We start from the raw sequence: 20,168 nt of genomic DNA on the forward strand, positions 1-20,168 counted from the left end.
GACAGAAAGGGCGAGAAGTACTAATAAAGTTGTGGGTCCGGCAGGAGTCAGACGGTGCTGCAGTCCTAGGGAAGACAGCCCCTCCCTCGGAAGGAAATGTTTTCTAATCCCACGTCACAGCAGGGAAAATCAGTGTTTGTGGGCCGGGGTCCAACATGTACCATGTGTCCTCCTTCCACAACTACATTCATAGAACACACAAAGCAGGCGGCAACCATCCACACCGATTTCAACGCTAAATTGACAGCTTAAAAGCACGTTTTTAAATGTTTGTTTATTTAAACGTTTGGGAGGATTGGGGGGGGGGGGGGGGGGGGGGCAGGCTTCCTGAATTTTTGCGAGGCTCCCAGTCCCAGAGGCCCTGAATGACGGAGGGAAAAGTGGAATCACATGTGCTGGGGGGGGGGGGGCAGTGCTAGAGAACGTCAGGGACTCGGAGAGAAAAAGTTTGGTGTTGTTTTTCCTGGCTGGACAGACCTCCGGCTGCTGGCTTCATTCTTCCGTTATTATTCATGATCATACAGTGTTTATTGAAGCGTTCTCCCAAAGTGCCATTGGAAAGTGTCGATGATGGGTTGGACGCAAACATGGGTCCTTTGTGGACGTTTACATTATTAATCAAAGGACTAATCTTGTTGAATTATTTACAGTAGGCTCACTCAGCTGGAGGCATTCTGACACGTCGTTTGGAGATAAACAGGCCATACACACACCGATGACGACACTCACACACACACATACTGATGCAGAGAAACACACACACACTGACACACAAACACACACATCTCTCAGCCACTCGCTCTGCCTGGTCCTTCGCAAACAAAAGAAAATCTTGCCTCAGAAAACATTTCTGGGTGAAGAAAAAAATAACTCTCCCACGTTTATCAACATGGCGATGCTAATTCCCACTTTCCACCAAACATCAATATCGTGCGGTTCCCTTTGGTCTGAGTGACGGATTGTGTCTCTTAGAGTCCCTTCTCTCCGTGCATCTCCCAAACAGGACGCCCATCGTATACACTTGGCGTCCGCAGTGCCCTCCCACCCTGTTGGCTCCGGGGCCGACCCACTTGGTGTGCAGCTGGGGGGGCAGACTCACACAATCACACTACCCAGTGTGTCACAACGAGAGAACAACCAACATAAAACAAACACCCATAAAAGAACATGTCTTGCATACACATGTACACCAAATGTGTAGACAACAAGAAATCCATCCAGCCACATCTGCCAGAGAACAGAGCAGGACGGAACCGCAGTGAAAACAAAGAGTTGTTCACTCGACAAAAGAAGTTTGAGCGTGTGTCGGCCTCACTGTGATCACAATCCTCAGCGTCTTGAAGAGAGTCCTGTTGGTTTCCTGCAGGCCTCTCCAGGGTCAATAATTCTGCACCCTGCCAGAGTAACCCCCGCCCGCTCCCCCCGCCGCCCCAACACCACCACAGCCCCCTCGGCGCCCAGCTCCTACAATAGAGCCTCTATCGTCCCGTCTTCACTCTCATTTCCTCTGTGTCAGCATCTGCTCCGCCACATCAGGAATAAAACAACAAAAAAGGCCCCAGCTCTTGTTTGCTTGCTTAACTCATGCCCATTTGGTAAAAAGCATCATTCATCGCTCTCTCTCTCCCTCTCTCTCTCTCTCTCTCTCTCTCTCTCTCTCTCTCTCTCTCTCTCTCTCTCTCTCCCCCCCTCTCTCTCCCCCCCTCTCTCTCCCCCCCCTCTCTCTCTCTCTCTCTCTCTCTCTCTCTCTCTCTCTCTCTCTCTCTCTCTCTCTCTCTCTCTCTCTCTCTCTCTCTCTCTCTCTCTCTCTCTCTCTCTCTCTCAGTGCATTGGCATGTAGGATAACTATTTTTTTTACAAAGTTCTCAATTGTCTTGTCAATTGTGCGGGATTCTAGGATTTTATTTAAAATAAGTATATTGTATATTGTATATTGTATACTGTATATTGCTGAGTTGGATGAGGATGTGTTTGTGTGTGTCTGTGTGTGTGTGTGTGTGCGCTTGTGTGCATGTGTGTGTGTGTGTGAGTATGTGTGTGTGTGTGTGTGTGTGTGTGTGTGTGTGTGTGTGTGTGTGTGTGTGTGTGTGTGTGTATGCGTATGAGTCTTTCCTTATCACAAGTGCACGGCCTCTCTCTGTGTCCCAGTGTCCCCCAGTAACCCCTCTGTCTCTGTGTGGGCCAGGAGCAACATGAGGGCTGTTGTGGGACTCTGGTCCGCTTTGACCCTCTTCCTCTTGATGGAGGCCGTGATCGCCCAGAGGAGCCCGGGCAGGAAGCCCACCAGGAAACCCCAAAGAAAACCGCTGGATAGGAAAGCCACCACCATGCCGGGCATCCCTGAACCCCAGGAGCCCACAGACTTCCCGCCGCCCATCTTTGGCCCCCCCTCCATCTTCCCCGACTGCCCCCGCGAGTGCTCCTGCGACCCGTCCCACCCCAGCGCCCTCAACTGCGAGAACCGCAACCTCCGCAAGGTCCCGGTCATCCCGGCCCGCATCCACTACTTATACCTGCAGAACAACTACATCTCAGAGGTGACGGCCGAGGCCTTCGCCAACGCCACCGAGCTGCGCTGGGTCAACATGGCCAACAACCGCATCCAGCGGGTGGACAAAGAGGTCAGAGCCTGACGTCGCCTCGCCCGCCGGGCCTTCTCCTCTCGTAATGTGTGTCGCTGGCAAGGGAGAGAGGGCGGGACTTCCGAGCATGCTTCGTAGGGAAACACATCCCTTTTAGTGACACTGGTGACACAGGGGGACCTTTTAGTGAAATCCGTTACATGTTTTGGATATTGCTCGGTCAAATTATTTGGTCAAAAAACTCCCGTGTTTATTCCTATTGTCTTTGTTAGTAGTTCATGTTGTTCATGTTCTAATTCTTCTCGCTCCGGGGATGGTTCACTTGCGAATAAGACTAACAGGAAGTAAAGAAAGCAGAATTTTCGTTTGTGGTAGGCGGTAGGGGGTAACGCTTCAATGAATGAGCCTCTCTCTCAGCTCTCATGTCTTATCTTTTGAAAGCACAATGGGGGAATCCTGAGCGGTCAGGAACTGAGCACCATGGGGTTCGCTGTGTCTCTCCCTGCAGGTGTTTGCGAAGATCCCGTCCCTGATATACCTGTACCTGCAGAAGAACCAGCTGAAGCAGGTCCCGTCCGCGCTGCCGGTTGGCCTGGAGCAGCTAAGGCTGGGCAGGAACCGCATCACCAGGATCCCGCCCGGGGCCTTCCAGAAGATGGAGCGCCTGGTGTTGCTGGACCTGTATAGCAACCAGGTCAGAGGTCACCAAGTCTCTTTAAGTGCTAAACACATTGCATCAACACTGACTCAACAAGTTTTCTACAAACATTCTAAACATAGGAGAAAGAAAAACTAAAGACAAGCACATAGCAGGAAAGAGCTAGTTCATGTATGAACGATCAGGACAAACGGCAGCCTCAACCAATCATGAGTGCTGGATGTGTCTTCTCCTCTGTAGCTGAGTGACAGCGGCTTGGGGAAAAACACTTTCAAGGGCCTGAGCCACCTGATCCAACTGAACCTGGCGCGGAATGTCCTCAAGAAGATGCCCGCCGGTGTCCCGGCCAGCGTCATTCAGCTGTTCCTCGACAGGAACAGCATCGAAGACATCCCGAAGCAAGTAGACACAATGCGCACACACACAAACAGGCAGGCCAACTACCAGGGAGAGAAGATGCACAAACACACAGACGCACAGGGTGAAGTGGTTAAGGTGTTCCACCACCAGTTGAAAGGTAGTGCCGGGTTTGATCCCCAGTGACCACAGCCTGCCCGTGAGCAAGATGCCTTACTTGGTCCGTAATGTCTGTGTATCTGAATTCACTGTGAATGCATTTCAATTTCTGCTCCTCTTCATATGCAGATACATGTTGGTATATTTGTGTATATATCATCATCATCATTATATAAATGCAAATACATAAGTATAAATATACCCAACAGGCAAAATATAAACAAACCAAAATACCGGTATATGAAATAGAAGAAAATACAAATATAGTTTCGGTTGTTTTAAAGAAATCCCCATGCCCATTATTTATTTGTAATGCTGCAGTAGTAGAAGTATTCTTTCTACACCCTCGCGTTCCCATCTGGGATGAATAAAGTGCATCTTTAACACTTTAACACTGTTGCCATGGTTCCTCTCTCTCGCCTACATCAGAGACTACTTTGAGAGCCTGGTTCATCTGGCGTTTGTGCGGCTCAACTACAACCAGCTGAGCGACAGGGGCGTTCCCAAGGCCGTGTTCAACGTGTCCACACTGGTAGACCTGCAGCTGTCCCACAACCAGCTCGCCTCAATCCCGCTTTTCAACGCCCACCTGGAGCACCTGCACCTCGACCACAACAGCATCGAGAGTACGTGGCTCCTCCTCCTCCTCCTCCTCCTCCTCCTCCTCCTCCTCCTCCTCCTCCTCCTCCTCCTCCTCCTCCTCCTCCTCACCGCCATCACCGCCATCCCCACCATCACCGCCATCAGCATCACCATGATCATTACCATCATTACCATCACCATTATCATCACCCCCCTCAACATCACCCTCCCCATCACCACTGTCACCTTGACCGTCATAATCGTCCGTCACACACACGCACACACACAAGCACACAAACGCACATGCACACACACTCTTACTCACACACACACATGCACACGCACACTCATACACGCACACACACACACACACCCACACAGGCCATGCTGCTTCCAACTCACAGATTGTGATCTCTCGTGCCAGTGATCACACTCAACTGACTGGTTTGCACGGATGCAGGCATTCCCGGTAGCTCCCTTGAGGTATCAAGGCGGCGGTCGGAAGAACTGTACTACGTCACTGCATCATATTAAGAACAGCTTCCTGACATTAGGTGGCATGCTGTCACCCGTTGATAATTAGCCTCCACTTTTCCTTTCGATGTTGAGAGTAAGTGGGCGTGTGTTTCCACGCAGGTATCAACGGCACCCGGATCTGCCCACAGAGCCCAACGTCCGACTACGGTGACATCACCCTCGTGCCCAAACTGAGGTAGGTGAATCGTCCAACGACGTCCGTTCATCACTTCCAAAAATGAAGGCGTCATCATCACCCGTGTGACAAGGAGCGTGATGCGTTGATGCGTCATAGGCCGTTGGAAAGCCCACTGGGGAGGTCAGACTCACTGACAGGACGTGCTATTCCTCCCCAGGTACCTTCGTCTGGACGGGAACCATCTCAGCCCGCCGCTGCCCATGGACGTAGCCATGTGTTTCAGACACCTTCACTCCATCGTCATCTAACATCTGGCAAGGGGGGGAGGGACGCACACACACACTCACACTCACACACGTGCACGTAAAAAGAAAAAAAGGAAACACACACACACACATGTATGCACATGGACACATGGAGAAAACATACACACACCCACGCACCGATGTGATCCCATACAGACACACACACAGACACACACACACACACACACGCGCGCGCACACACACACACACACACACACACACACACACACACACACACACACACACACACACACACACACACACACACACACACACACACACACACACACACACACACACACACACACACACACAGACACACACACGCACACACACACACACATACACATGTGCACAAGTACACACACTGGCATACATGCGTACACATCGACACACAGAACAGAATGAAATGGTGCAAATGGTGCTCTCAGAAACAAACCAGTAAGATACACTCCTATATATATATATATATATATATATATATATATATATATATAGTGGAGCTATTGTCCAGTCTGAGGGACCCTTCAAAATGAATGAATGTATTAATTTTTACCTGGCCAGGTCCTGTTTTACTGCTGCAGCAGTCTGTAGTGTGACATATCGTAACGACAGAAAACAACCAGCCTGGTCACCTTCTGCGTCTATATCAGTGTTTAAAGTTGAAGATGTATTTGTTTGTGTTTAAAAATATACAGATACAAGAGTTATTAACGGAATCACTAAAAGACACTGACTGACAGGTAAGGGATGTGCTTTTATGAGCATGTGGCAAACACATTATGTACAATTAGGGTTTTACAATCTCTTTAATAAAGGGGAAGAGGGAGGTTACCCTACTTCAAATAAAGTAACTAACTAAATTGTTAGCAATTGTTAGAAAAGTCCTGTGATATCAAATAAATCAGTTTTATATGATCACTATCAAATAATGTGTGCTTGATGTGCCTGTGTGTTTTAATGTATTCTGTGTTATACATTAAAATAATACAACATATTATACTTTTTTATGTATAAAAGCCTTGTACAGGAAATAAAACATTTTCATTAATCATTTTCCATGGTAAGCTAATGCGTATACTTTGTTGAAAAAACGTCTACATTGTTATTAAAATACATATATATACATATTATGCTTAAAATTACTTCTATAACATATCATAGTGTTATATTGTACGCTGTTGTGGAAGCTTTGTACCAGCACAGATCAACCGTTTTAAGTTGCTTTATGCTACAGTTACTCCGGATGCATGTTGCCTGAAGGCCTGCCTGAGAATATGTTGCTCAGCCAGTCTAGGATTTTGAAAGGCGTTCTCTAAAATGTTACCGGCCAGAATAAAAGGCAGGATTTTTCCACCAGCCCTTGTGCGTCGTAAAACATACAGTCTTCTACCATTGTGCATTTGTTTTTCATTTTTATTTATGCAGGCTTTTGGGGAAATGTAATATGTTGCCAATTTTCTCAGTGTTAATTAAATTGAAAATTTAAAAGAAAACTAATTTGTTGACAGAGCTATTACTACACATCTATGAGACAACTGCACATCTTTTTCTGTTAGACCACACATACTCAATATACCGTGCAATGGTGAAGCATGCACATGGAAGAGAGGAATTCAAGGTTCATGAGTTCATAAAGCTCCCTGGAGACCCCTGCTGGAGAAAAAGGCGACTGCAGAAAAGCAGCAAGTGCGCTTTCTGAAAATGAGCTTGTTCAAATCTGAGGCTTTCATAAGCTACTCGAGCTTTGTTGAAATCCACAATAATGTTCCAGTAGTATCATATATATATATTATTTTTTCTTTTCTATTATTATATATTTAATATTAAACAATTATTCGCAGTAGAGGGTTAGGGTTAGGGTTAGAGGTGATGTGAATAATTGTTCTAGTACATAGGCTACTACACGTAAACACTAATAAAGTAAAAAAAAAGATAACACTTTTTGCCGGGATTTATTTGTTTTTATTAGCGAACAAAGCGGGACATTTTGTGATGAAAAGGGAGTTTGAGATTTAGATCATGGGATATTGCCCAATATCCCGAGATAGCGAACCAAAATAAAATATTTAGGCGGCTATATACACACACTGTGTCTTCCGTGAAGGAAGTAAGCAAAGTCTTGGCACCAGACTCACTGCAAACACGCAATTCCGCGCCGGCTTGAGGACACTTCCATGAACACAAGACTAGCCTGTTCTCTACAGGATTCTCCGCTGCACGGCCAGTGCGGCGTGCGTGCCCATACACATGCACGTGTGAATTTCCCAGCTACATATTTTGGGGCTCTTCCAAGACTGCAGAGGGAAGTAAACTGGTGACGAGGGTGTGACGCAAGAGCTGCCTAGCGGGAGTGTGGGGAAACGAGCGTAGCACATGCATAGGACGGCCTCATCACTGACGGATCCATGACATCCTCCCTTCCGCAGTGGTTCTATAACATTGACTAAAGCAACTCCGATACCGTGCACGTACAACGTACATGCAACATGCATACAACGTTAATGTACCGACATAAACGCATGAAGCATGCAACATATATAGCAAACCTATACACGCAACGCTACACACAACATGACTGCAACATACATGACTAAGATGACAGGTGATAGGGTCTGGGATCAAGGTTAAGAGACAGTATAGTGATGCCGGGTCAAAGTTTGTTTAAGTAGCTAATATAATGACATGTACAGCAAACCAGAGACAGACAACAAACGGTATGCTATAAATAGAACACAGATAGATGTGTTGTGACAGGTTTGGAAAAGTACATGTTGAAACTTTTTTTCTATGTGGTAAAACCTTTTTCCTTCCTTTGCAATTATTAAAATGCCTGATGAAAACATTTTGGGATATTCCTAATATTGATGGTTACTTCCTCCTATCTGTAAAATCAATTATGTCAGTGCAAGGTGTGAGTGTGTGGGTGTGTTTACCTGTACCTGAAAAAGTATAAGAGGTGACATCTGTGGAACTAGTATACACATCTTCCACTCTCCTCTTGCTTTGAGAATTACTCGGACACACACCAACTACCGGTGAGTTTGAATGGAGGTTGTGGTGTTTCATGATGAGGAAGGGCAGTGGGGAGGAGGAGGGCGATGACCTGGATTTCTTGCAAGGCATTTTGCTTGGCTTTCAGTTTGATGAACTCTATGACCTGTACTTTATTACTGTTTTATTTTATTTTGTTTCATTACTTGTTGTGTTGTGGTGTTTTATTCATATTATTGAGCAGCCATTCAAATTGAACTCTGTCATGGTTGTCAGATGCTGACGCTTAGGAAAACCTATGTATGTACCCATATATTCTTTAAAAAATCCTGTCTGACTCATTCCTATTATAGTGATGGACTGTATCAATATCTGTGATGCACTGTATCTGTGATTCAGCTATTCACTGACTTACATAGACACTTATTTAAAAAAATAAGGTTTGTGTAGGCTTTTTCAACAAGTTGAGGTATTATTTAGTTTATTTAATGAAGGATTAGGTGAGAAAGTTAGTTGTACATTTTTATTTGTTTCTTTTGATCATCATCCTCTTAGCCAAAACAAGAAGCGGCATTGCTATTTTGGTCAATTATTATGTTGTGAGTCTCTAAATACAAAATGTCACTGTTAATATGTTGGAACAACTGTAAAGGTGTCTCAACAGGTGAGCATAAGCAAAAAGGAAAACCTGAAAGCAAGGTTGATGGTTTGATCAGAACAGTGGCCTGGTTTTTCATCTTCACCGCAGCCATACTGAGAGAACCGGGATCCTGATGAGACGCTATCTCTTGTAGCCCCACCCAACTCACAGGTTAACCACAGCGATGAAGGTCCTCTCTATCTGCCTGCTCGTCATCATCACTTCTCTGGCTGGACTGGCTCAGAGTCGCAGACTGCGCCTGGGAGGCTGCTCTGTGGGCGCCCACACCAGCGAACTGCGCAGACATTACAATGCAATGCGCCCGGACGTGGTGAGCATTGGAGCTGACCCTACACATTAACACCAAGTATCACTTTGGTGAATCAAACAGCACCCCAACCCCTTGTTTTGATTGTGCAACGCTTATGATAACGCTTATGATAACTAATTATTATCATCATTAATAAATGTTTAGTTAAGAAGGCACATTGAGGTTGGTTTCTCTTGTGATAACGTTTTTTATTTCTCTGTAAATGTGTAATTAAGTAGAGACTGTGAGGTTGTGTTCTCTTGTGGTAACAGATGTTTCATTTCTCTGTAAATATATAGTTAAGAAGAGACACTGAGATAACTGTGAGGTTTCTGAGGCTGCCAACACTAAGAAATGTTGAGGTGAGTTTCTGTTTCACTGCAGTTTAAACCTTATACCTCATCATCTCTCTTCATAATCATTACAATATTTGTTTTAGTTTCAATCCTGAATCATTGACTCATAAAATGCCATTATAATCTTACTTGGACAGGAGGGGCAGTCCTGCTGTTTTCTGCAGTTGCTGCTTCGCTTCTACATTGAGAGAGTGTTCAGCAGTTATTCTTCTTCTGGCTTGGAGGATCAGAGATCAGCCAGTGCGCTCGCCAATGCTTTCTTCAGCATCCGCAGAGAGCTTAAACCCTGTGTGAGTTGTAGCACACACACACATACACACACAAACAGGTACACAAACACACACACACACACACGCAGGCACGCACGCACACACACACACACACACACACACACACACACACACACACACACACACACACACACACACACAAAGCTTGGGTATAACCAAATTTGTATAAAACAAGATGATTAATATTATTATTACTAATATTCTTATATTATTGTTTGATCCAGAACTGCCAGTGCACAGAGGAGACCCATAGGCTCATGGATTCTGTCCATTCAGAGTTTATAAAGGTATGTACATTCATGCCATCAGCCACCCACTAGTAATTATGTACCGATAGCCTTGCGCTGTCCAATCCCCCACATGTGTGCGATTGTCACGTGAGATTTTTGACCAGCACACAGAAACAAAATGTTTCTAATATTAACCCACCCCTCTCCACTGCTCTCTCTCTCTCTCTCTCTCTCTCTCTCTCTCTCTCTCTCTCTCTCTCTCTCTCTCTCTCTCTCTCTCTCTCTCTCTCTCTCTCTCTCTCTCTCTTTCTCCATGTCTCTCTATGTCTCGCTCCCACTGAGCAGCTGAACGTGACGCTGGCATCTGTAAAGGCAGTGGGGGAGCTGGACACTATGATGGACTGGATGGAGAGCTTCAGACAGCCACATCAAACTGGCCTCCTGATGCGCTGATGAAGACCGCAATAGTTGTTTTGTTCTGTGTTAGCTTGCATCTTAAATTTCTCTTTAGTTGATACTATAGTCGATATTAAGTTATATGGCATATTACTTTTGTATTTATGATTTTGTTTATGAATATTTATGAACAGAAGACTTCCCTTTGAACTGTAAACAGGAAGTTTAACTTATTCCATCTTTTTTAATATTTATAATAGCAAACATATTTTTTTACACTAAAATTGATATTTATTTAAATGTACAATTTGACCATTATTGTTGCGCTTTTGTGCTATTGTTATGTTGTTGTTGTGTTATTTACATTGAGTTTAATAAGAAAAACAAAATAAATGCAAACGAAAGACCGATTTAGGGACTTTCTGAAATCTTTCCCATGAGCCTTCACAGAAGTTACAAAATCCGCTGAAAAAGGTTTCACCATGAGTAATACATACATTTACTCAGTGAAGGAAGTCATCCCTACAGACCTGTCACGGATTCTTACTAAGTATTATTTGTACTTTTTACATACATTTCCCTCGCTGCTCGCTCAGTGGGCCTGTCAGTTTCACACTCAGGAAATTTAGGAAAGTCTGAATCCTACCTCAGGCCTTAACGATATGTATCTTTAATTAAAATAGCGTTAGATTGTAGCATTAGCTAATTCACTGAGTAGTAATTGGAATATATCCTTCTATTATGATTATCACCTCCTCAGTGGGACAACAGTGTACAGAAGATAATAGGAACGAGTCAAATTCTGACAGAAATGTGCTCTTACAAGGTTTTGATCATTCAAAGAAAAAGCCTGAACAAAAACTCAAAGAATCTTCACTCTTGTTTTCGTGGAATACTGAGCAAAGAGCTTGTGGCCTTGTGATAGGATGAGTCGCTCATTACAAACTGCTTTCCACAGAAGGATTTGTGAATGAATTTGTTGTGAATGGCGTTCTCGTTAAAGCTCTGCTAGGAATCACAACATGTGTTGAATTGAGGATCTTTATAAGGTCACAAAACTCACGACTCAAAAAGTGCAATCCATGACATTACCCAAGAGTCTTTGCTGAAATTGAGGGATTCACATGGAAATGTGTCAGCACGTCTATTGTATAAGGAGAGCGGATATCCTTAGGTTTCACATAAAGTGCACAAAAACTGTCCTCCTACTTACCTAGTAGGCCTACACTGTGAATTATTTAACCCTAAAATTCACTCTGTGAGGAACATTGAAAGCATGCTATAAGCATCACTTGTGTGATGTGTGATGTTTGAAAAAGATAGCATTTGATGATTGATTTATAGTGTGAAAAATGTTTATGTCTCTGTCACTACAATATAATTATTTGATTTGTTGTTTGTTTTAATGGGAACCGGGGGATTGCATTGAAAAAAAACAAGAGCATGAAAATACTTCCGATCATCCATGTAATTTAATAACATCCTACATGTAACTAGCATTCCAATGTCTTTGTTATTAAATAATATCCACATGTAACATTAAGACATTCAGCATTCAGACATGAACCGTGAGAAAGGACCAATTACTGTGTTCTTTGCACTTTTTAAAAGGTCACATTCGCTTTAGCAATACTGGGATTCCATCAATACACTTCTTATCAATGAACCAAACACCGTATTGTGCGTATAGAAACTCACTAAACATTGTAGCTCAGCATTAACTTGTTTTTCAAGTTTATTGAGCAAAGGGATACATGTCTCTCTTACTTTCTCTTTCAATTTAAACCAATCCGGTTAGAAGAATTTCATGTTTATTTTTAAAAGAACTAAGCTTAAGATGAGTACATAGACATCTAAAAAGGTTATGAGAACAACAGCCTGATACCGGGGGGGGGTTCAGTAGCGGGGGTTCAGTTTTGTTGGGGGGGAGGGGAGGGGGGGGTTCGCTCAGCTCACGCACACACCAACAAATGGGGGCTACAAGATACAGTCACACACATCTGACGTGACAAGTGACAAGTCTCAACTGAATCAACTGAATCATTTACACATCTCGCTGATTTGTATGCAGTTGTACTCATGTTTTATCTCTACAACAATGAGCGAGGTGCAGTCCTCGGTGCCCTCATAGCGCGCCACGGGCATGCCCCCCCCTGAGCACGAGGTCGGCCTCATGCCTCATCTCATGGGACTTCAAACCCCAGTTTGCATCATTCTGTTCTTTTGAACCTCTGTTGTGCATATAATGAGTATACTTACGCTGAGTATGCATTTCCATCATGTGCATGCTGTTTTATTCAGTAGGGGACACCATGATCAGTGAAAGACCTTGAAGAAGAGGTCAACTTTAAGTGTAGGAATGTGTAAAAAACATAGTTATAGTAGCAGTATATAATCTGACGACTGAGATGCGTCAAAGGCAGTGCGGTTCAACTGAACACTGTCACATGTGAGCACCCAGTCATAAGGAGTTCCCATAATAGGGTGAGTGCTGACTAATCTTTGCAGTAAATGTATGCATTACTCTCAGCCTCTTCAGCGTTGGCTGCCCGATAAACCCCAGTGCTTTAACCAAACACTCTTTACTTTGGTAAGTTTATGTTATGTTTCTAATCCACCAAATCAAGGCATATCAAAACAATAGTATCAAAGTATCAAATTAGACACAATGTACAGTTTGGATGAATAAATATTTGCATCAATGAGAAGTTGCTAAATATTTTTTATTTATGTAACTACTCAACAATTATTAAATTGCAATATCAAAAAACATAACTCAAAGCCCAAAGGTAATAAATAGGTTGGATCTGTATTATTGGATAGGTTGGGGCGGTATTATCGATCTGTATTATTGATTTCCAGTCATTGATGAGTGAATAATGTGAATATCTCCAAACGGAGCATCTTCCATTATAGATGGGGACGTTGGGTACAAGTGGAATGAACATTAGTTCCACAAATATGTGAACAAAAACTCCCCAAGACGTGCCAGATGTTCTTGTCTATTCTGACGCACACTACCCCAAAACACACACACGCACACACACGCGCACATACGCTCACGCGCGCGCACACACACACACACACACACACACACACACACACACACACACACACACACACACACACACACACACACACACACACACACACACACACACACACACACACACACAGCACCCGTCATTTTACTCCACCATATTAACATCCATTGACCACAAACCAACCTCCTCTGCCGGCAGCAAGGGTTAATATTACGTACATATGGTTGATAGAGGGAATCCCAAACGAGGGAGCGAATCTCATTACCGTAATGAATAGGCGGGAAATTCAAATTCGATTTTTTTTACTGTTGCTCTATGTTCTTGAATAATTTAAACACATGTGTTGGATTTGTATTAAATGTTCTACTCATAAGGCCGATTATGCCTTATAATATCAATAACAATAATAATAACAACAATAATAATAATTATTATAGCCTAATTATAATAATTATAAGAAGAATATAATAACATAACAATAATATTTTCGAAAAAAAAAATAACACGTTAATAATACATTATTAATAATAATAACAATCCTATAATCACCATAGCAAGCTGAACAATAAACTCAACACAATGTAGACTTTTTTTTTGATGAAGCAGCTTCTCGGAAGCCCCCCCTCTCAGTCAGGTAGTCTTTGTTTGGTGTAGCCTATATATAAGACCTTGAGTATGAGCATAACGACAATCACTCAGAAACATCTTCTCTGACCACTCAACTGCCAGGAAAAGAGCACCACTCAGCAGCGTTGTTTTCAGAGACTACGAGACTTGGACATCCGAAACACCACACACAGGATGAATACCTTATTTCTCCTCCTGGTGGTTCTCTGTCTTTGTGATGATGCTGCCTGCACTCCCACGTGCAACAACCAGTGCTGTCGCTTCGTGGAGGGATCCCCGGTCAGGCTTAGGAGACTGCGCCAAGACTTTGCAGTCATCAGGGACTACTACGTAAGTGACTTAACATACCATCGTTGTGGGTTTACTAATTATGCTTGGCTCTGAACTTCTGCTGTGGCTCGCCCTTGCTAACTGATACATAATGGACTGTTTCGGTTTCTTGCAGGAAGCTGAAGATGATTTGGAGATAGGTCTGCTCGATCAGAGCATTGAACACTCCTTAAGGGTGAGTTCTGAGTCTTTCATTGGAAAAATATATATAAATCTATAGATATTTTATTATTATTATTATTATTATTATTATATTTTTGGTAATTTTTCTTATGTTTATTTTAAGAATCTGGTAGCAATGATCTGATGATGTATCATAGACAAAGAATCACAGAGAAAAACGTGTCCAAGTGCTGACTTGTTTCCCCATCTATTTAGAGTCCGTTTGGTTGCCATGCCATGAAGAACATAATTGACTTCTACTTGAAGACGGTTTTACCGACGGCTATTGCTGACATGACGGAGGAAAACAAGAATTATAAACCACACATTGAGTCCATACAATTAATATTCGACCAGCTGAAGAATGACATGATCAAATGTGTAAGTTGCCAGATTAAGTTGATTAAGAATCAAGCAGACTACCTGTCGTGATTAACTAACAGACTGACAGACTCATTAAAACAAGCCATTACGCACATCGAGAATCACCTTGTACGTCATGGGTTGGGACCACGCGTTAGAGGAACGCTTCGTCATGTTGTCAGTGCGATCAAAAAATGCTGAAGTCTTCCAGGCTACATTGCATCCAATAGAGCGAATAGTTCTTGTCGATTCATTACTGAATCGTGAATGAGTAATTCAGAACGGACTTTATTTTCTCCCTATTCGTTGCTACAAAAGAGGAAGGAAGGCATATGTAGGCCTACACCAAGTCCTAATTTAGAGCATGTGTAAAGCCTGCTGAGTAATGACTGTAAACTTGACCTCCCCCCCCCCCCCCCCCCCCATACCTACAGAAGAATTACTTTCAGTGCAAGAAGCCCTTTGAAATCACACAGTTGAACTCCACATATGCTCAGGTGAGTGACATTTTCTATTTAATATTTTCTACATAAAGCCATCTTCATTGTTTAATTTCTGTAAATGAATAAGCATTCCAGTGACTAGTTGCAAATACATGGTGTTTATGATCTGGCTTTTTCTGTTTGTCTGCAGATGGAGGGGAAAGGACTCAATAAAGCCATCGGCGAGTTAGATCTATTATTTAACTTCATCGAGATGTACCTTGGTTCAAAACGACGACGTCAGTGATCTCCTTTACAACCACGGTGTTCCCCGAACGTGACCTTTCCCTCCACCTGCACTGCGCTGACTGGAAGAACCTGCTGCATGGAGTTCTGATGGCTTTGTCTGATGTCTTTTGTCTTTGAGAATTCAAATTCATAATATATTTGTCCCGAGGACAAGTTTTCACTGAGGCTTCAAATTCATAATATGTTTGTCCCGAGGACAAGTTTGTTACAGTATTTATGTTTTTTTTGCACATATTTAACGTGCCGATGTAAAGAGTATATTTAAAATGTGTGTAATAAATGTTTTTTATGAATCAATGGTTTTCTCCAATTTAGTCAAAAAAGTATATTATACATAACATATCATCATATACATTATGCACTCTTGAAGACTTCAGGAGATTTAAACAAGATAACAATGGACAGCGATGGCTGTGAGACCTTCCCGCTTGCAGCACCTGTGTGGTGAAGTTGTAAACTAAATATAGGCTCCTAACCTCAAACGTGACCTATATACATCACTTACAGGCAACCAGTAACTCAGCACTATGCTTTACCGTAACCCCATCTAAGATATCTAAACGACTGCGCCGTCGTGCACACACATCTTCACGCCTTCCCACCAAAAGTACTCATCGGTTCTGTGTGGTTTTCAGTAATAAGCATTCTAGCTCTAGATCGCATTAAAAGAGCAGCTAAAGACGTCTCTCTTGCAGGCAGCCTTTTGGCTAGCACTATGCTGGTTGTATTGGAATTTAAATCGTATTATCGTGATATCCTATCATTTTTGTATTTTGTTTATGCTTGTGAAGCAATGCATGACCCTTGCTATATCTGAACTTTACTTACTTACAACATTATAACTAATTTACTATTCTACGTGCTACTCAATGTTGCAACTACTTATTCATTTTACGATTTTTCTTCTATTATACCAATAATTAATATATTAGTATTTAGAAATGTAACAGATGCTTTTATCAAAATAAACACATCTTCCATGCCATTGAAGAGTAGTAAGGCATATTCTTCAAACATTCCTACAGACAGACAGACAGACTTTAACCAGAAAGCTTTCAGCTGGGAGTCAAATACATTTATTATTGTCAGGAAACTGGAGTCTATTGCAGAAACTGGTGAGTGACTCTGCGTTCCTTACATCGGCAGCACATCCACCACTGCGGTGCCAAAACAGAAGAGTTGTGACTGATGATCGACTTTTGCTTGCTCTTAGCAATGGTGGTAACAGACGTCCAGCTGAAGTAGTTGAGCAAAGCGCTCTAGCTGGGGTGTGTGGTGTGTCTGATGCAACTAATACAGGGAGCCAATGGAGGTCACGGCAAAAGCGGGCTCACATGGGAGAATTTAGGTAGGTTGAACACGAGGCATGCTGTGCAGCATTCTGGATGCGCTGCAATGGTCAAGGCGGGAGATGACGAACACTTGGACCAGGAGCTAAGCTGCTTCCCTCGTGATTCTGCAGGATCGTGCCACCGCGGTGAGGTTCGTGGTGCAGCATAACTGATTGTTCAGTATCACCCCGATGTTTCACGCGGTTGGTGATGGAAATACCGCAATGTTCTCGACAGTGACCGGTAAGTCCATGTGCCGGAAATCTTTCCCCGGCATTAGGAGGAGCTCAGTCAAGTTGAGGTTAAGCTTCAGGTGATGGGTAGTCATCTAAGCACTGATGCCAGACATTCTGAGATGCGTGTTGTAATCAGGGTGCTGTCTGAGGAGGGGAAAGAGAGAGAATAGCTGAATAAAACCTGTGATGCGATTACAGAGCCCAATGATCTAGTATACAGAGAGAACAGCAGTGGTCCCAGTACTGAGCCTTGAAGGACACCAGTGTCGAGTGTGCAGGGTTTGGACAAGGAGCCATTCCATGTGACCTGATAGGTGCGAATTGTCATGTAGGATGTGAACCAGAAGAGCGCTGTGTCAGCAATGCCGAGTTCGGTGTTGAATGCCACGGAGAGGTTGAGGAGAATGAGAACCGAAGAGAGGGACAAGGCAACACAGAGTGACTCCATCACTGCAAGGAGAGCTGTCTCAGTGGAGTGTGCAGTTTTGAAGCCTGACTGATGAGGGTCAAGCAGATCGTTTTATGAGAGATAGGAGGACAGTTGGTTTGCGATGGCACGTTCTAGTGTTTTAGAAAGGAATGAAAGAAGAGGTATGTCTTTAGTTCAGGATGTCGGTAGTGTCAAGGGTTGTCTTCTTAAGGAGCGGCTTGATTCTAGCAGTCTCGAAGGACGCTGGACTAAGGCCTGAAGTGAGGGATGATGAGGGTGGTGAGGAATGGCAGGATGTCTTTCGAGAGGAATTGGAGGAGGGAGGAGGGGATCGGTTTACTTTGGGGGAGAAAGGGATAAAGTGGGTAAAAACAGAGGTGGGGATAGGTGGAGGGAGGATGGTGCTTTTGTCCTTCACCCTCTCGGTAAAGTAGGACAAAAAAAGTAATCAGGTGTGAGGGAAGAAGGAAGGGAAGGGTGGGGAGGGCTTACATAAATAATATCAAGCACAATTGGATAAAGCTAAACCACAAATACAAGCGCTGAATGACATTGTTTCAAAACACAATTGGACAGAGTTCAGAGTTACTGAAGGGATCCAACACAAACATCCTATTGCCCGATCCTGCCACAATATAATAAATGATGGTCCGTGTTAACTTTAAAGAGCTTGCCTTCAGCATGTGTCTGCGTTTGCCTCAGACCAGTGCAGCAAAACCACTCTTGCAGCAATTACAACTTGCTAAGTCATATTCTGACATTTTCAACACGTGGAAGGATGACTAGCTCAGAAGGATGACACATGTAGACCACATTTTCTATCCAGTTTTTTTTTTTTTTTTATAAACTTCACACTCAATCTGTGTTTGAACAATAATCACGATCAAAGCAACAATGACTGAGGCTAGGATTAAAAAGGAAACCAAATAAGTTAGCTGCTACAAAAATACAATGCGTACTCCTCTGTGTGGACAGTATGGAGGATAGTAGTGTTACTAGCCAGATGATGCATGAGCTACATCACTTTATCAGAGGGATTTCACCAACCAGTTGACTTAGTATTGCAGGTCTACACACTCATGAGTAGACACACAAGTCAGGTCTCATAAGCGTTCAACCAAAGCGGCGATGACTGAACCCTGATGATAAGATATACAACTACATATTTAGTTCGTAACTTCTAGAGAATTTACTAATAGTGAATGACAGAGTCAGACAATATGCCCGATAAGCCTCTTTGCCTCATGTGATTTGTATTTCCTTGAATTTCTTTCATCAGAGTTAAGTTTTTTTCAATAGCTTGAACACATTTAGCAAAACTTGGCTCATTGTGTCAAAACTCAAGACACAAGTGTTATGTATCCATGACAGTGTTTACGGCATGCCTGTATTTTGATAGCATGCCTGTATTTTAATGTAACGGATGACGTGTTTCCGGTGACGTGTGTCCGTTGGGATAAGTTGGAGTAAACAGTTGAACTCATGAGGCTCCCGTGTTTCGCGTAGTGTTTTACACACATAACATTGGTGACGAGGATGGAGTTTTCACTCCCACCACCTACACCTTTCCTGACACTACCAGGCGAGCCTCCGGTATTGGTTGGCTGGAGTCGTTTGAAACATACCTCGCAGCTCTCGGACTGGAGGATGCTAGCGACCTGCGACGAAGAGCACTCCTTGTTCATTGCCTCGGTACTGAGGGACAGCGCATTTTCAGAACCCTGGGACAGGCAAAAAAGTACAGAGAAGCTACAAAACTCCTTGAAGCACACTTTGCTGCTCCACAGACGGTAATTCTCCGCCGAATAATCTTCCGGCAGCGCAGGCAAAAAGCGGGTGAGTCAGTACAGCATTATATAGCCGACCTCCGCAGCTTAGCGGTTTTCTGTAAATTCGGTGAAATGGAGCAGGAGATGATAAGGGACCAGCTTGCAGAACACGCAGCCCACCCCAAAATTCGGGAAAAGTTGATTATGTCACCAGATGATTTGACTCTTAAAAAAGCACTGGAAATAGCCTTGCAAATAGAAAAAGCTACCGAGCTGACGTCACAACTAGCTTCCCGCGCTTCCTCTCAGCCTGCATTGACGCAACATGTCGAAGATTCTGAGCGCTCACCTAGCCCTGCATCGTCAGACACAGACCCAGGGATTAACTACACATCCCACACACGTAGCCAGCCACGTCGCGGTTGTGGCAACTGTGGATCCTCTTCCCACATGAGCAGAGCCCCAACATGCCCGGCCAGGGGAAAAGTCTGCCAGTCCTGCCGGAGAGACAACCACTTCGCCAAAGTCTGTCGCTCTGCGCCGTCCGTGCTCGGCCCACGGACAGGCCCACGACAGGCTGTGGCTAGCTCATCAGCCCCAACACCCATACACTCTGTCAATTCTGCACGTG

At 43.7% G+C, this 20,168-nt stretch overlaps 3 protein-coding genes across 3 annotated transcripts in view; all 3 read left to right on the forward strand.

Moving 5' to 3' along the window:
• The window catches only part of prelp (proline/arginine-rich end leucine-rich repeat protein), a 6,795-nt gene extending 973 nt beyond the window's left edge, over positions 1-5,822 (forward strand). The window contains exons 2-7 of the mRNA XM_056606718.1: positions 2,186-2,621; positions 3,091-3,276; positions 3,481-3,638; positions 4,186-4,382; positions 4,975-5,050; positions 5,211-5,822. Coding sequence (XP_056462693.1) covers positions 2,193-2,621; positions 3,091-3,276; positions 3,481-3,638; positions 4,186-4,382; positions 4,975-5,050; positions 5,211-5,301 — 1,137 coding nt within the window. The 5' untranslated portion in view covers positions 2,186-2,192 and the 3' untranslated portion in view covers positions 5,302-5,822. The remainder of the gene's footprint in view (positions 1-2,185; positions 2,622-3,090; positions 3,277-3,480; positions 3,639-4,185; positions 4,383-4,974; positions 5,051-5,210) is intronic.
• A 3,291-nt stretch (positions 5,823-9,113) lies between these two features.
• Positions 9,114-10,693, forward strand: il19l (interleukin 19 like). Its single transcript, XM_056605268.1, has 5 exons — positions 9,114-9,263; positions 9,542-9,604; positions 9,736-9,888; positions 10,113-10,175; positions 10,464-10,693. Exons 1-5 carry the CDS (start codon positions 9,117-9,119, stop codon positions 10,569-10,571), a joined length of 534 nt encoding a protein of 177 aa, XP_056461243.1. The 5' UTR covers positions 9,114-9,116; the 3' UTR covers positions 10,572-10,693.
• A 3,666-nt stretch (positions 10,694-14,359) lies between these two features.
• On the forward strand, positions 14,360-15,930 carry il10 (interleukin 10). Its single transcript, XM_056606317.1, has 5 exons — positions 14,360-14,515; positions 14,631-14,690; positions 14,894-15,058; positions 15,475-15,537; positions 15,674-15,930. Exons 1-5 carry the CDS (start codon positions 14,360-14,362, stop codon positions 15,767-15,769), a joined length of 540 nt encoding a protein of 179 aa, XP_056462292.1. The 3' UTR covers positions 15,770-15,930.
• The last annotated feature ends 4,238 nt before the right edge of the window (positions 15,931-20,168 follow it).

The sequence above is a fragment of the Gadus chalcogrammus genome, chromosome 13 (genome assembly GCF_026213295.1).
Source record: "Gadus chalcogrammus isolate NIFS_2021 chromosome 13, NIFS_Gcha_1.0, whole genome shotgun sequence".
Taxonomy (NCBI): Eukaryota; Metazoa; Chordata; class Actinopteri; order Gadiformes; family Gadidae; genus Gadus; species Gadus chalcogrammus.

What these genes read in the sequence shown, in the direction of transcription:
- il19l (XM_056605268.1), top strand. Translation starts at nt 9,117, where the DNA reads ATGAAGGTCCTCTCTATCTGCCTGCTCGTCATCATCACTTCTCTGGCT. An exon ending in ATGCAATGCGCCCGGACGTG is followed by an intron (nt 9,264 to 9,541) that starts GTGAGCATTGGA and finishes GTAAATATATAG; the next exon opens with TTAAGAAGAGACACTGAGAT. An exon ending in GCAGAGAGCTTAAACCCTGT is followed by an intron (nt 9,889 to 10,112) that starts GTGAGTTGTAGC and finishes TGTTTGATCCAG; the next exon opens with AACTGCCAGTGCACAGAGGA.
- il10 (XM_056606317.1), top strand. Translation starts at nt 14,360, where the DNA reads ATGAATACCTTATTTCTCCTCCTGGTGGTTCTCTGTCTTTGTGATGAT. An exon ending in GCATTGAACACTCCTTAAGG is followed by an intron (nt 14,691 to 14,893) that starts GTGAGTTCTGAG and finishes CCATCTATTTAG; the next exon opens with AGTCCGTTTGGTTGCCATGC. An exon ending in AGAATGACATGATCAAATGT is followed by an intron (nt 15,059 to 15,474) that starts GTAAGTTGCCAG and finishes CCATACCTACAG; the next exon opens with AAGAATTACTTTCAGTGCAA.